The sequence below is a fragment of the Botrytis byssoidea genome (assembly GCF_014898295.1).
Source record: "Botrytis byssoidea strain MUCL 94 chromosome Unknown BBYS_012, whole genome shotgun sequence".
Classification (NCBI taxonomy): Eukaryota; Fungi; Ascomycota; class Leotiomycetes; order Helotiales; family Sclerotiniaceae; genus Botrytis; species Botrytis byssoidea.
The window spans coordinates 1184429-1199217 of record NW_024065853.1 but is presented as its reverse complement, the minus strand read 5'-3'; the positions used below and the strand labels follow the sequence as shown (position 1 = coordinate 1199217).

Genomic DNA, 14789 nt, shown 5'->3' with positions numbered 1-14789 from the left:
TGCAAATACCCTCCGTTCCCAAATCGTATCCAAAGTGGAGCTCGAGACCCTCCCCTCATGACCATCGTCCAATTCGTGTCGTGCCAATAAGATTACCATTTCTTGTGTACCACCTGACGAATGAAATCTTGAATAGATATAATTGATAAAGAAAGAAAAATTATTTAACACATCTCCCTAATTTCCTCCAATCTTTTGATCATCTCTCTTTCCTTAGGGCTACGGGGACTAGCATCAATACCGAGAAGTGCCGAGATACTGGTAGCGTTGTTCTTGATTTCTTGGCTGGGTGATGGCAATCGTTGAGGGGCTTGGCTATTGTAATGGTGGTAGCTTGCTCGGTTGAGATTTGGCATGTCTGGGGAGACACATGGAGTTGGTGGTCCATTGGATGCGACACCTTGCTTCCAGGTCTCCTCGAGTAAAAGAGGAGATACGCCTCCGCCATACTCAGATGCGATGACATTCCAGAAAGAGTTGCGATGAGCTTCGTATACACGACGAAGACGTTCTTTGTCAACGCTGGCAACAGTGACTGGGGTGGAAGTCATAACGCAATCGAGACGGAGAGCTTGATCCGATGGAAAATCATTAATTGCGTGTCGAGAAGAGGTTGGCTTTGGAAGAATAGCAATGGGGTGACCAAGATTTCTAGAAGGGCTGTTGGAAGCTGAGCGGGATAGAAGTGAAGATGCAGATGGGAGTTGAACGTGTTGAGGTGATTGTGGTGAGTAGTTGTAGACAGGTGATATGGCTCGGAGATGCGTAGCCTCGTCAATTGGAGATGGCATTCGGAGAGGTAAAGTCGAGGATTCTGAATTGGAGCTAGCGGAGGAAGTCATAGAATTGGTACGCTTGCGGCGGTTGCTTCCATGGGATAATTGATGATAGTGAAGACGGCAAGCCAATTCAGTCTTCTTCAAATGAGAAGCGATATGCTTGTAAGGCATTTTCTGAAGACGAGTTTGAAGAAGATAAACTTCCTAGAATAAATTGATTAGTGAGTTTCCTTATTGAAAGTTCTTGTTTCATTCATACCTCATCCTCACTCCAAGCTCTGCCACCACCAGTAGAAGCTGTTTTACGGTTCTTCTGGATGCCATATTCGTGTCGTTGGGCTACGTCGACTGGAACGTATGTGGATGATGCCACTTGGGTGTTCATTTGGTTGGAAGACATGATGATAGTCGTTGATTGATGATAAATTGAAAGTATACTGTGTAAAAAAAGAAGGTTGAGCCGGCAATCGAAGAATCGAAAATGTTGTTAAAAGTTGGTGTAGAATGTAATCTTTGTCAAAAAGTCGAAATAAGATAAGTAAAACAAGATATAACTACAATAAAGAATGTAAGGCAGCCAAACCAGTTGGTGAAGAAAGGAAAGTAAATATTAGCTGCGAAATAGGTAGTCACGTCAAGTGTAAGGAAAGAAGAGGAAAAATTGAAGAGCAGAACGTTAGATATTATATAAAGAACCAACTTGGTTGTCTAGAATGTCGATAAAACCAAGTTCAGTGAACTCTGAAGTTCCAAACCATCTTACAGGGAACGACGAGTAGTCGATGGAATCACAGTTTCTGATTGCGCATGGGTAGAGTTGCATATCTCTATGAGTTTTCATCCCGTTTCTGCATCAAAATAGTGTTTCTTAGGTACTGGGGTAAATGATGTAAATCTCTGTTTGACGTTTGAGGCGGGGTCTCAAGTACGATAACCTTGATGACATTCAAAACTTGCGCCGACATTTCATAGGAGAACTCTCCCAGATGGCCATCGGAAATTGAAATCTCGTAAACGCAAACTTCTGGATGGTTGAATTTGTATACAGCCCATGCGACTTCGCAATAAGGCGTTTTCTCAAAGCAACATCAAAATGGGTAATGTAATTGTTGCAATTGAAGATTTCTGCAATGTTACAAGACCTGGAGGGGTCGAGGGGGAAGCGAGTTTCGAAGAGTTTCGTACCGGGATTATGGTGACCCTCATTGACCCTCGAGCCATCGATACCAAGGACTTTGAAATTCTTATCTCACTTATCCTCCCTGGGAAAAAGCTTCGAATGCATGAATAATCGTGGAGATGGGACGTAAATAAGACCAAAGTTGGAACAATCGCCGCGCGCCTCTGTGATCATGCTTGATATTCCAGTGTTTGGACCATTTAGAACCGTTTGGAGTGGCTCATTAGTACGACGCAATTTGCCCTACACACCAAGTGGAAGAGCAACCAAGAACTATTAACGATAAATGACAGGTCAGGAATAGGAACAATTAACATCAAAATAGAATAGCGTCATTGAATTTGTCGTCGCACCGCACAGGCACAACACTATCTATCCTTAGCTGAGGTACTAAGAAACGTTGTGTTGACGCAAAGCAATGGTACTCGCAGGAGATACTACAAACGTGCTCTCTAATATTCTCTAATCTGCATTGAGCGTAGAACTACTAATAAGTCGAGAGGTTGGTTGATACTGAACACAAGTGGACAGTCAGTTCGATTAGAGTCTGAAATTAATGAAATATCTTTGCATAAGACGTTTCGAGGTATTTTGAGATGTGATAATGAAGCTATTGAGAACTTTTCATGTCAGATACTTGAACGATTGATTCGAATCTTTTTCATCGTTCGTCTCAAAACATGTAAGATACTTGGATTTCCCAAATTGAAGCAATACAAGTGTTGGAAAAAGAAATTGGCCAGTGTCCGGAAGGATGAGCGTCCGATCTTTTGGTGAGCTCGTTGAGGTGACATTCGACCAAAAAGGTGTGTACTGACGGCCCGTACGGAGTCCTGACTACCTAATACATACCTACCTACCTACTAGTTAGGTGAGTAGGGGGCAGGTAGGGGGTAGGTACGAGGTAATCGATCACCAAGACATCAAGGGTTCTAATTCTGACAGCCACAACAGCCCTATAAGGAAAGTAAGTAACCTTAACGGAAAGTCTAATCATGGATGTCGTTAGTGTACTTGAGTTAATATGCTTAAGTTTCAATGGATACTCTCGTATGAGTCGTATCTGATTTTGATCATCAAGGGTCGAAAATTTAGACTCAAAGGGTATGATGGAGAGTCTAAAAAGTTGGAAACTGGACTAATTGGGATTTATTTTTCAGATGAAGGGGGAAAAGTCGTCAATCAAACCTTGTCACCTGAGCACTGATTTGGAGAAGATCCTACCAGGTAGATACCTACTTGAGCACCTACCTTGAATTGAACATTGGTACCTTTGACGTTGCTTTTAACCTTGTTTTTCGTCAACGGATAATTCGACCCTTCTTCAACTACTACTCTATACGTACCTAGGTGCTACGTGATATCTACTTTATCCCTCAACTACCTACCTAGGTATCAATCGACTTATTCAACATATGCAGCTTTACCATCGCCGTTTCTTTCCATCATCGCCACCTAACTTTACTCTATTCATGGGTAATATTCCAATTACCCCATACACGACGATAGACATACCAATACATGCATACGAGATGCGATACCAAGAACGGATCATGGATCGCCTAACTACATAGCACACATTAACGCTTGTTATTCTAAATTGTTCGACTTGGCAAAGTAGTCACTCTGAAATGGGATTTGAGCAAGTATTGGATGAATATGGTGGCGTGGCCTCAAACAAAGTCGATCCAATTCTGTCACTCGTTATGTCTCGAGGTCATCGCATGAAAAGAAAGAATTTTCATAACGGTGAAGGAATATAATATCAGGTACATGACCCTACTTTGGTAAGCAAGAACATATCACCAGTAAGAATGTCTAAAAATGATCGGAGGATAAACTGTTAGCTTATTTATGCGCCTGTTGCGCTGTTGTACTGCGGCCACGACCTGCTATGATATAATGATTTGTTGGTTAAGGTTCATTTGAAGACATGTTGTGTTTTGATTTTTCTAAATCCTATCATCATTTCTACTCCGCAAATCTCCACCATGGAACAATTAGAAACTTGTTCTATCTTTCCCCCTCTTTCGCCCCCAATATGTCGGATTTCGCCCATCCGAGTCGAAGGATCATGTAGAGAGCATCAAAATGAAAGGTATCAGAATGCCAATCAGAATGATATATGTTACAACGTGACATTCCACAGAATGGCTCTACTCGTAGCCTTCGAACTTTGTGATACACATCACGTGTAATCCACGTGCTCACGCCAACCATTCCTCTTTTTTCTCCCTCTCGGATTTCAATTTTGATGAAATCCAGAAGATGGTCGGATGTGAGTAGCCGGCAGACCTTTCCTCCGAGTATTATTCCATAGTTTTACAACTATGGCTAGGTGCAGATACGCCAGGATTCATACGCCGTTACTTTGGTTAGCCAAGATCATGCATGTATCCGGAGGTATTCAATTTGACAGTCTCACAAGTCACTACAGTTAGTTCATTGTTCACGAGGTATACTTGCTTAACTGCCAGAATATAGCCGTCAAGAAGGAAACAGTCACGAGTCCCCTAGTTACCTATATGAAGAAACAAACTAATAAAATCGACCATCTCAAACTTCGGAGGAACCTAAGGGGTTGTTACTTTGGAACATCAAACAAAACAAACGAAAAAAGCCGTTTGAACAGGAAACTACTACCTCAAGGTTTTCTTCAATAAGTAACACTTGTCCGCTCTTGATCCCCTTAGAGATCCCCTTGAAACAAACACATGAAGCTAAAATTGTTTGTTCGCTTTAGTCCGTCTCTCTTTTTTTGTACCTCAAGAGCCCAAAACCAAAAACCATACATCTCCTGAAGACAATCCAAACGGTCGGGTCCACCATTCATGTTGTTGGGTATATAAATCCCAACCACTCTTTTCCAATCACGGCCCGAGGATCCCGTCTATCACCCAATAACCGGCACGGAAGTGTCAACGAGTCCATGTACCGCTTTTCAATTCATTTCGCATTTAAAATTTGAATTACATGTCGGCGAAATGCCTAGTGCGGGCTGCGGCGAAGCAACCCCAATTTCGAATCATCGGGAACGCCTTGCAGTTGATAGCAAACATTTCTACCATTCACAATCAACTCTTTGCGCCGATTACCTTGGCCTCATTATTTGATTGCATTATCAAGGTAACCCAAAGGTCATTCCTTGTACTGTACATACGGAGATATATGTAATTGATGTCAAAGGATTGAAGATGCACAATGCTGTCAGATTAACCAAACATTGCCAACATGATGCCTCGTACACGCATGGACCTGCACATGGATTTCAATTAATAAAGGGACGGAAACCAACCTAGAGGGGAACAGAATTAAATAGGGGAGGTTCCACGAACGGTGACGGACCAATTCATATTGATCAAATAGTGACAACGAGTCAAGCCAAGATCTGGATGAGAAGGAAGAAGTGCGATAGCCTCATCTAGAACTTGAATCCTCTATACACCGCTTTGATTTCAAGGTGTTGATACGAGAACAGTGATTACTGGGATATTTCTAATGATCTGAGATATACTCCCATCACATATCTTCTAGCTTGAAAGCAATATTGATTAATACGTCTAGTACAGGAATGAGTACAGAGAAACCATGGCACATTGGCAGGAGAGTGGATTGATCGATAAGCTCCAAGATGATAATTTCATTTGTTGATATGCTTCTAAACTAGGTAGATTGCGAGATGTATGAGATATTGTGCTAAATGTTGCATACCCCGCAGCTTTCGGTTCTAGTTTAAACGACAGGACAGCTCTTCAACCATTCAGATCTCCCCTCTGACAAGCATCATTTATCAACCTCCAATCAAGAAATTCATATTCCCACCATTACATGCATCTTACTACTGCACATCGAGCTGAGTCAAAGCATCCAAGCAAAAGCCGGCAGAAAATGTATCACGATGACTTACTTCTCTCCGGGGTCAAGGAAAATTATGAAATGCAATTAACTTTGCATCCTCTTCACCAACAACCCACGTTCATCCCCTGCCCAGTGTAACCAAAGCGCCGGAGAAAGACGAAAGGGTTTGGGGGCAGTTCGAGTTTCCTCATCTTTTATACCTAGGGATGACTTCTACAGACCCTAGCATTTGGTGGTAGCACAAAAGTTTACAATAAACGCAGACGTGGATCTGACGATCTTTCCACTAGGAAAATACATGGATGATGACCATTCACGTATGCTCATTTTCTCACCCTCCTCATCCACACCACTTGTCAGCCTGTTTTTGCAAGTCGAGCCAGTCATTCCCCTTGACTTTCCGTCCTCGCAAGCCGCGCTGGAAATGAGAAATCCAGAAGTATGCTTGGGCTACCGAATATATATTAATACATGGCCAATACTTAAAATTATGGAGATGCATCTCAGGCTCTTGTAGTGCGTGCGATAGACCTATGATTGGCATTTCAGCCGCTCAAAGTCACTGCAAGGACGGTTGGTATCGTGTATGTACCGTGGCCCGATCGTAGACAGGCATATTTATTGTTGTTTCTTCCGGCTTCTATTCCTTGTCCACATGTCATGTCCTTGGAACATGTACCGAGGATACTTAATGTCTGGATGTGGCCGCCCCCCTCTAGTCATCAGATCACACCTATAACAACAAAATTCCCCATCATCAAACTTCACACAAAATCTTGCTTGTCACACAATATTAGATGAATGGGCCATCGACTATATCATTAACATCTCCACTTCCCCAGACGCCTTACAGGTTGTCCTAGGATCCGAAGTGGTGCCAAGCGCTTCCAACGGTCTTCGGCAAGATATGCAAAGAAAGGGATGTCAGCCCTGTTGACTACAATCAAACGTTCCCAAGTACATGAGAACGTAAGTATCTTTGTATCTATACCCCAGCCTCACACGGTGATCTTATGAACCAATCCACACGCGAGCCTGCAGCTCCCTCCGACACCTCTCTCGCGCAACAACCACCAAAAAACTTCTCGAACCTTCCCGACCTCGAAGATTTCTCTGCATTCTTTACCTTTCCCGCGCACTCACCCCCGAACATCCATCCAATGTCTAAGCGTGTAGATAGACAAGAAATCGATTCTAACGCGAGCTTTCAACTCTCACATAATCACCCATCGACCACCGACACGTCTTCTCTCAAATCCGAGATTCCTTCGCCAGCTAGCTCGCGAAATAAGAGACGCGCCTCGGGCCCTGCAACGGCAACGAATACTTCGGTTTTCAATATGCAGGCGGGTTCATCTATTGCAGGACCTTCTTCGGCGGGTTTAGATGATCCCAATATGGCCTCGTCGATGGCACCACCTGCTAAAAAGAGTCGTACCAATACTCCTTGGACACCTGCTGAAGAGCAGAGATTGAAGAATATGAGGGATGCGGGTAATAGCTGGGCGGATATTGCAAAGGTGAGATCAGATGAAAGTCTACTTTGGAGTGACCCAAACAGACTTTTCATGTCAGGTCGCACAAAGCCTGGAGACGAAGCTAAGACCTGAACTTTGTGTTTGTAGACTTTCCCAGCAAGAACTGAAGGAAGTGTTAAGAAGCACTGGTACAAGGTAAATGCATACTTTCATTCTCATCATTTTCTCCCCAGACATTTGTCTCGCTAGTACGAATGTAGTTTGGGTGGTTGTTATGACATAGACTAATAGAGTTTAGGACATGCATTATGCGGAATTCGCGGAAGATGAGGTACGTTCTATCTTTGCAGCATATCATGCATATGGTACGTGCTGATGCTCAAATAGAGTCAGGCTTTGCTCGCGGCCATCAAGGATTACGAGGCGAATAAGTGGAAGGCTATTGGACAGAAAGTTGGAAAACCCGCCAAGGTAAGCTTTTACTTCTGCTTGTTATTTGACTTTTGTTTCTGGGACGTCTGGTCTGGAGAAATATGGGTCTTGGATATGTATTTGTTGAGATGGAGAGACTAGTATCGATACGCTGAATTAACCATAACTAACCAAGCTTCCCATCCGTCATCTAGGCTTGCGAACAGTACGCCAAAGATAATTTTGGCGGGAAAATATAAGGGGGGCGCTGGATGGAATCGGGTGGGATAATTTTGGCATGCTCTTTTTCTCTCTCCTCTTTTTTTCGTTTCTTTCTTCAAAATATTTTCTTTTCGGGAAATGTCTTCGGAAGGAAGTACAGGATGTTGGCTTGGGTATTGGAATGGCTCGGCTCGGCTCTTGGGTTGATCATTCGGTTTTGAAGAGAAAGTTATCTTACCTATTTTTATATGTATAAGCAAGTAAGCATGGATGGATGTGTATTTGTCCATTGAATTTATGTTGATTTTTCGTGCGCTTCTGTTTTTTTGGGTTTGCAACTTCTATGCTTGGGTTGGGTTGGGACGGTTTGGTGGGTTTATTGCATGATTGGTGAATGGATGGATGGACGGATGAATGGTACGATGAACGGATCATGGTTGGAAATAAAGGCGCGTTTCTATATCACTATTCAGGCGTTTGAATAAGAGCTCATCTCATCTCATCTCATCTCATCTCATCTCATCTCATCTCATCTCCTCTCCTCTTCTTTCCCTTCCCTCTCTCTTTCCTTTTCCCCAAAAATGTGGAAAATGATCATGGATGACAACATCAACAGGATACCACGTAGTATACATACATCTATGGCTGTTGTATCTTTGTATTTGGCTGGCTTGATGTCTTGCGCTTCTCATCTTATCTCTTTACATCGGATTCTGGATTCTGGATTCTGGAAAGTGAAGTTTTTCTTGTCTTGGGAGTCTGTGAGTGAAGTTCCGTGGGCTGGTCTCTGGAGCGTGGGTTTTCTCTTTGGAAATGTTTTTGGATATATCTTTAGGTCTGTTTTTCTCTCTGTTTTTCTCTCTGTTTTTCTCTCTGTTTTTCGATCGTCTTTTAATTTATCTTCTGACTTCTATCTTTCTCTTTTCTTTTCTTCTTTTCGTAGCGTGCCTACCTGCCTGCTTGTTGTTTATTCTCTACTACATTTATCTCGAATATCCGAGTTTGAACTTTGGAATCCTCGAGTTGGCGGGGTTTTGAGGGGTGAGATAGTGATGAGAGATGAGACTGAAGGATGAGATTGAATAAGATGGGGAATGGTAGGTTGTGCGTATTGTGTGGGATATGGGATATGGGATATGAAGTATGAGGTGTGAGGTGTGAAGTGAGGTATGAGGTACGAATGGAATGGAAGGGAAGGGAGGAATGAAATGCAGGAATGGAAGATTAGAAGAATGCAAAGATGAAAATTGCAGTGTTAGTGGGGTGGGATGGGATATGATACCTGAACAAAAGGTAGGTAGGTATAGGTTGGTTTGAGGTTGTTGTGGTTTGGTATGATGTATGATGGAGTGAGATGAGATGCGATAAGATGCGATGCGATGAGATGTATTTGGAATAGAGGTGTTATTTGCAGCTTGAGGATCTGATAAAGAAGGGGGGTATATGGATGAATGGAAGGATGTATCTATATATAATACCTATCAGGAGAGAAAGATACTGGACTTCCAAGTTCCGGACTCTGGAAATCTAGGAGGTAGATTGTGGATTTCTCGATCAATGTTGCGAGATGGAGATGGTAAGGTTTGGAGATTGTAAGAGAGATGGTGAGATGAGATGGAGATGGTGAGATGGAATCTATGATGGGTGGTACATGGATACATTACAAATATGGTATAACATTGTCTATAACAGACTAGTGTAGTGCAGTATAGTATATTCTAATCGAGTCTCACCTCCAGCTGTAACCAGAGGATGTTGATGTGCTACCTACCTAGGTACGTGTGGATATGTTTGTATTTGTATTTGTATTTGTTAAATAGATACCTAGGTTATATTTGGGTATTTGGGTATTTTTATATAAGGCATATAGCTGTCTAATTAGTAGGGGTCGGATTTGCTAGAGATGGGGTTGATCAATGTAGATGTAGATATTTGCATATGTATATATAATGGGTAGGTAGGTATGTGGAGTTTGTGTATCTGAGGTTTTGATATTGTATTATGTATTCTATCTATACTTCTAGGGATATTATAATATATGGATGGGTTTGTAAGTATATATCTATCTACCTACCTACCTACCTACCTACCTATTCTTCTATCTCAACTGCAATGAGGTAAACTTATTTAGATAGGTGTGAATATATGTATGTATATATGTATCATCCAGGAACATTTCCGGGTTCCTGATTTAATCTTATTTCATCTCATTTCATTTCATCTCATCGCATATCTCACATCTCATGTTCCTGGTCATTTGACTACACAAAATACACAATAAGGAGAGTGGGCGTACAGTAAGGTTACCCAGGTCGATACCATCAATCGCGTGTCGCGCCGTGCCGAGATGTTAGTTTGTACCTACCTAGCCAAGCTAGTATGATCTGGAGATTAGATTGAGGGTCGGGAATGTTGGTTATATCTGTGTATGGTGTATCGGTACGAATAGATTGTGAGAATGGATGTATACACGTTATGATAATTTGGTGATGTGTATATAGGTGGATATGGATATGGATATGTATGTGAGGGGTGATGGAAGGTGTGAGGCTGATAGACGAAAGGATAATGTTTAGGATGTAGATGAGGGATTGATGATAAATGATGAATGATGAATTCTAGATGATATTTTACTTTGGAAAAAGATAGTCTTGGCATAGATAGGTACGCAATGGATCTTGTTGTTGTTGTAGCTCGTAAATACCACATCGATGTCTTGAATCTTGAATTGAGGAGTACAGTAATACATTGTCCTTCTCGAGAGAAATTGATGTCTATCAAATATACTTAACGGTATATCTACTAGGTATATCTACAAAATTACCTATGCTCATTATTCACAATACACCACACACATGATGTATGTAACACAATACGAAGATCATTCACTTCCCCAGACCAGAATCATTGAAGATACCTACCTATACAAACTCGAGTTCCTAATTATAAGCGCGTCAACAATCAATTCCAACGTTCGTTTCCACATATTTTTTTTGCTTCTTTCTTTCTTTCTTTCTTTCTTTCTTTCTTTCTTTCTTCTCTTCGTGATCTCGTGGGGAGGGATTTTCAGGGGTTTCAGACTACTAAGCAGCTAAGGTTCAGCGCTTACAAAAAGTAAATCTTAAATCAAAAAGAAAAGGTTCTCCCCGGAATTTGAGTGGAGTTTGATGGGGGAAAGTGTAATTGCGTATTTATGTGCCGTTGTAGGTAGGTAGATACCTATGTATGTACGTCAAATTGTGAATCAGATCTAAAGCTAAGGATTAACTTTCTGAGAGGTTTCATGTTGTTATGGTCATATGATGCTTTGTGATTCTATGAATATATATGTGTTTATATGGATAACGTTATATGATTCTATAAACACATGCTTCGACGATTCCATGTTTCCATCATAAATTCATACATATATAAATCTATTGATTCAAATACGAGGGATGTTTTCAAGTTCTCTATCTCTCTCTCTCTCTCTCTCTATCTACTTTACTCATACCATTAATCCATCAGCACTACTATTCCCTTCAGGGCCACGCAATGATTCAAAAGGACTCACGTTGTATTGGCTTGTCCTTCCACCTCATTCGCAACACTACCAATGGGTAATCGCCCCGATTGTGCAAGTCTGTTTTTTCTTCTTCATTATTTGCCTCCCTCCTGGAGTGTATGCATGTCGAGTACGAGATTCTCCATATTTATACGTGCTGTGATTGGAAGCTTGATGAATAGGATGATGTGAACACTCCAGTGACTCCACACTGGTCATGCTAAATGATCCTACGAGCCCACTCTTTCGCAAAATAGAAATCTCCTAGTGGTGACTAGTCGGGACGGACGGTGCGGAGGATGTGCAGATCGAGATTAGGGCGATTTGGGATGTTGGTCTGGCGGGATGGAATTAGAACATTGTGCTCTGCAGACTGGAGAACCTCGGGTGAAGGTGAAGGAAGCTAGGTTGAAACTCCCTTTTGGAATTGAGAATTTCCGTGGCGATTATGCTTGGTATAGTCGGTATCGTGAGTTCTTGAGTATTGAGTATTGAGTCGTAAGTCTTGAGTGAAGTAAGAAAAGGATTGAAAAGATCAAAACAACCTAAGCTAACACCAAACCCGTTAATATATGTAAATCCAATACTGCCGTCTTTAAATACTTATTCTCAGTCCTCTGTCAAAATACTCGAGATACAATGTCGAAGCACTAGTCAAGAAAATAGTCACCACCATGGATATCGCATGGATGAAAATAACCCAGAAATCCTAGACCCTCTTTTACTGGTCTTGTCCTCCTTAAGCTTGTCTTCCCCATTCAAATACCTCTTTCTCCCTCTCCTTCCCCCCTATCCCACTTCTTTCTCCAGCTTCATCCATTATTCACGACATCATTCGTTATTCGTCGTTGAGTCTTATTGTTCTATTGTCATTTGTCTCGTCAATCACATTCGCTTGGGAATCCATTCTTCCATTACGCAACATCTGCCAAGCAAGCAAGAGCAATTTAACAATCTTTCGATTTGGAGGAATTTCAAGGGAAGGAACCGTACGAAGAAACAGTTAAACGCACATAAAACGGTCGACCGACAGATTTTATATCACGATAAGGAAAGAATTCGGGACTCTGGAACTTCGCGGGGAACTATAAGTTTACTCAATTTTCGAACCAGAAATTCGATCATACCCAGCACATACTTATTCACTCAATACGGGAATACTTTAACTGCAACCCGCCGTTAATTTCACACTTTGATCGTGGACCTTTTATATTTCTTTTCTTGACCATCATACACTTCGTACTACCTCAAGGCGCCTCGATATCGCCAATCGCTTCGATATCAATTTGGGCGGTTCTCTTTTTTGACTTCTGCATATACATACACATACATACACATACATATACATACAAAATGGTTGGAAAATCAACGTTATTGACCGTCCTGGCTTCAGTCTCGGTGGCGTTCGCTGCTTGCAGTCTCGACAATCACTGTCCTGAAGAAACACCATGTTGCTCTCGTGAGTCTGCTCTTCAAAGTATAAGTATGCAAGGTTGAACTAACAATTGTAGAATATGGAGAATGTGGTACTGGCGCATATTGTCTAGGAGGTTGTGATCCTCGAATGTCGTTCTCTGTCGCTTCCTGTGTTCCTGAACCCGTCTGCGAGAGCGCTTCGTATACCTTTACGAGCATGGATGGTATAACTTCAAACACAAAATACTTGGGTGATGCATCAAAGTCAAATTGGGTATACAGTGGAAGTCCAGTCATCTACGATAACAATGTGTTGTTGACTATGTCGGCAAACTCGGTCGGAACGGTTATGGCATCTTCGACTTATATGTGGTATGGAAATGTAAAGGCAAAGTTCAAGACTAGTAGAGGTCAGGGTGTGATTACGGCTTTTATTCTTTTCTCGGATGTGAAGGACGAAATCGATTACGAATTTGTTGGTTCGGAATTGACTACTGCTCAGTCCAACTATTATTTCCAGGGTATCACAAATTGTGAGTAGATCTCTCATGAGCGCACGAGAATATACTAATCTGTTGAAAGATGACAACGAGTTAGATATCACTCTTTCTGACACCTATGCCAATTATCACGAGTACGAAATCGATTGGACTCCTGATGAGATCACTTGGCTTGTAGACGGACAGGTTGGACGTACAAAGAAGCGTGTAGATACCTGGAACGCAACCGCAAACCAATGGAACTTCCCACAAACTCCTGCTCGAGTCCAACTTTCTCTTTGGCCCGGTGGTCTCGCAAGTAACGGTGCCGGAACTATCGCTTGGGCAGGTGGTGAGATTGACTGGAATTCTGAGGATATCAAAGACAACGGTTACTACTATGCCGCATTTGAATCGGTCGATATCTCATGTTACAACGCAAAATCTGCTCCAGGAACCAATTCCGGAAAGTCATACTATTACAACAGTGCTTTGGGAACCAACGACACGGTGATCGATTCAAAAAATGCCACTATTCTCTCCTCCCTTTTGGCTACTGGAACAAATATGACCGCGGGAGAATCAGCAGCAGCTTCTGGTTCAACTGCTGTTTCCACTGCCGCAACGGTTCCTGGACTTACAGGTTCCGGTGGTGGAGGAGTTGGAGATAACCATTCTGGTGATGATAGTAGCAGCAGTGATTCTGGCTCGGGATCAGCAACTTCATCATCCAGTGGTTCATCTTCAACTGGCAGCAGTGGATTCTCCCAAGGAGATGGCTCTACCACTACCAGCAAAAGCAGTGCAGATAGCCTCGTCGCAAATCAAGAACGAGTCCTCAAAGGCAGTGTATTTGCAGGTATTGTGGCAGTTGTTGCTATGATGGCTTTGTAAAGTACTGCATTATCGCATATGGTGGGGGGTTTTTTTTGGCATTTGCATTTTTTGAAAATTAGCTTGGCATTGGGTTGGGGGACTTACATTACAACAACAGCTTGAACATTTTCTTACAGCTTCCTGTTTTTGTTATTTCTCGAGAGTAGATATGGAGAGTGGAGTGGTTGATATATCACTTAATGGCGTTTTTAGCTGTCCGTTCCTTTTTGTGAGGGTGGTTGGTAGGCTAGGGGTTTTTTTTAATAACAGCTTATATTCTTGTGAATACTTTTCTTGGTTGGGGGTGGATGAGTGAGGGTCTGATAGATGATGACTCAAGATGAGATGGGATGAGACGAGTTAGTGGGACGTTGAAACGATACGAGATGAGATGATGGATCATGGATAATAAATCCTCAGAATTGAACAACCTTGGGAGTTGACTCGTAGTAGCTAGGTATTCAAATCACTCCTTTGAGCGATTTATTATAAATACATCAAAATTTACGAATATGATTCATTGTTGAATTTTGAGTATCGAAGTGA

General features: G+C 42.0%; 3 protein-coding genes across 3 annotated transcripts; 2 read left to right on the top strand and 1 right to left on the bottom strand.

Moving 5' to 3' along the window:
• Positions 1 to 164: 164 nt before the first annotated feature.
• EAE97_006777 (uncharacterized protein) lies at positions 165 to 1179 on the bottom strand (the record flags this gene model as incomplete). Its single annotated transcript, XM_038877290.1, has 2 exons — positions 165 to 983; positions 1039 to 1179. The coding sequence occupies 2 exons, from the start codon at positions 1177 to 1179 to the stop codon at positions 165 to 167; spliced, it is 960 nt and encodes a 319-aa protein (XP_038732222.1).
• A 2847-nt stretch (positions 1180 to 4026) lies between these two features.
• On the top strand, positions 4027 to 8439 carry EAE97_006776 (uncharacterized protein). Its single transcript, XM_038877289.1, has 6 exons — positions 4027 to 4622; positions 4703 to 7337; positions 7443 to 7490; positions 7594 to 7626; positions 7683 to 7766; positions 7922 to 8439. The coding sequence occupies exons 2-6, from the start codon at positions 6831 to 6833 to the stop codon at positions 7964 to 7966; spliced, it is 717 nt and encodes a 238-aa protein (XP_038732221.1). The 5' UTR covers positions 4027 to 4622; positions 4703 to 6830; the 3' UTR covers positions 7967 to 8439.
• Positions 8440 to 12825: 4386 nt separating this feature from the next.
• On the top strand, positions 12826 to 14261 carry EAE97_006775 (uncharacterized protein; the record flags this gene model as incomplete). Its single annotated transcript, XM_038877288.1, has 3 exons — positions 12826 to 12931; positions 12984 to 13421; positions 13471 to 14261. The coding sequence occupies 3 exons, from the start codon at positions 12826 to 12828 to the stop codon at positions 14259 to 14261; spliced, it is 1335 nt and encodes a 444-aa protein (XP_038732220.1).
• Between the last annotated feature and the right edge of the window lie 528 nt (positions 14262 to 14789).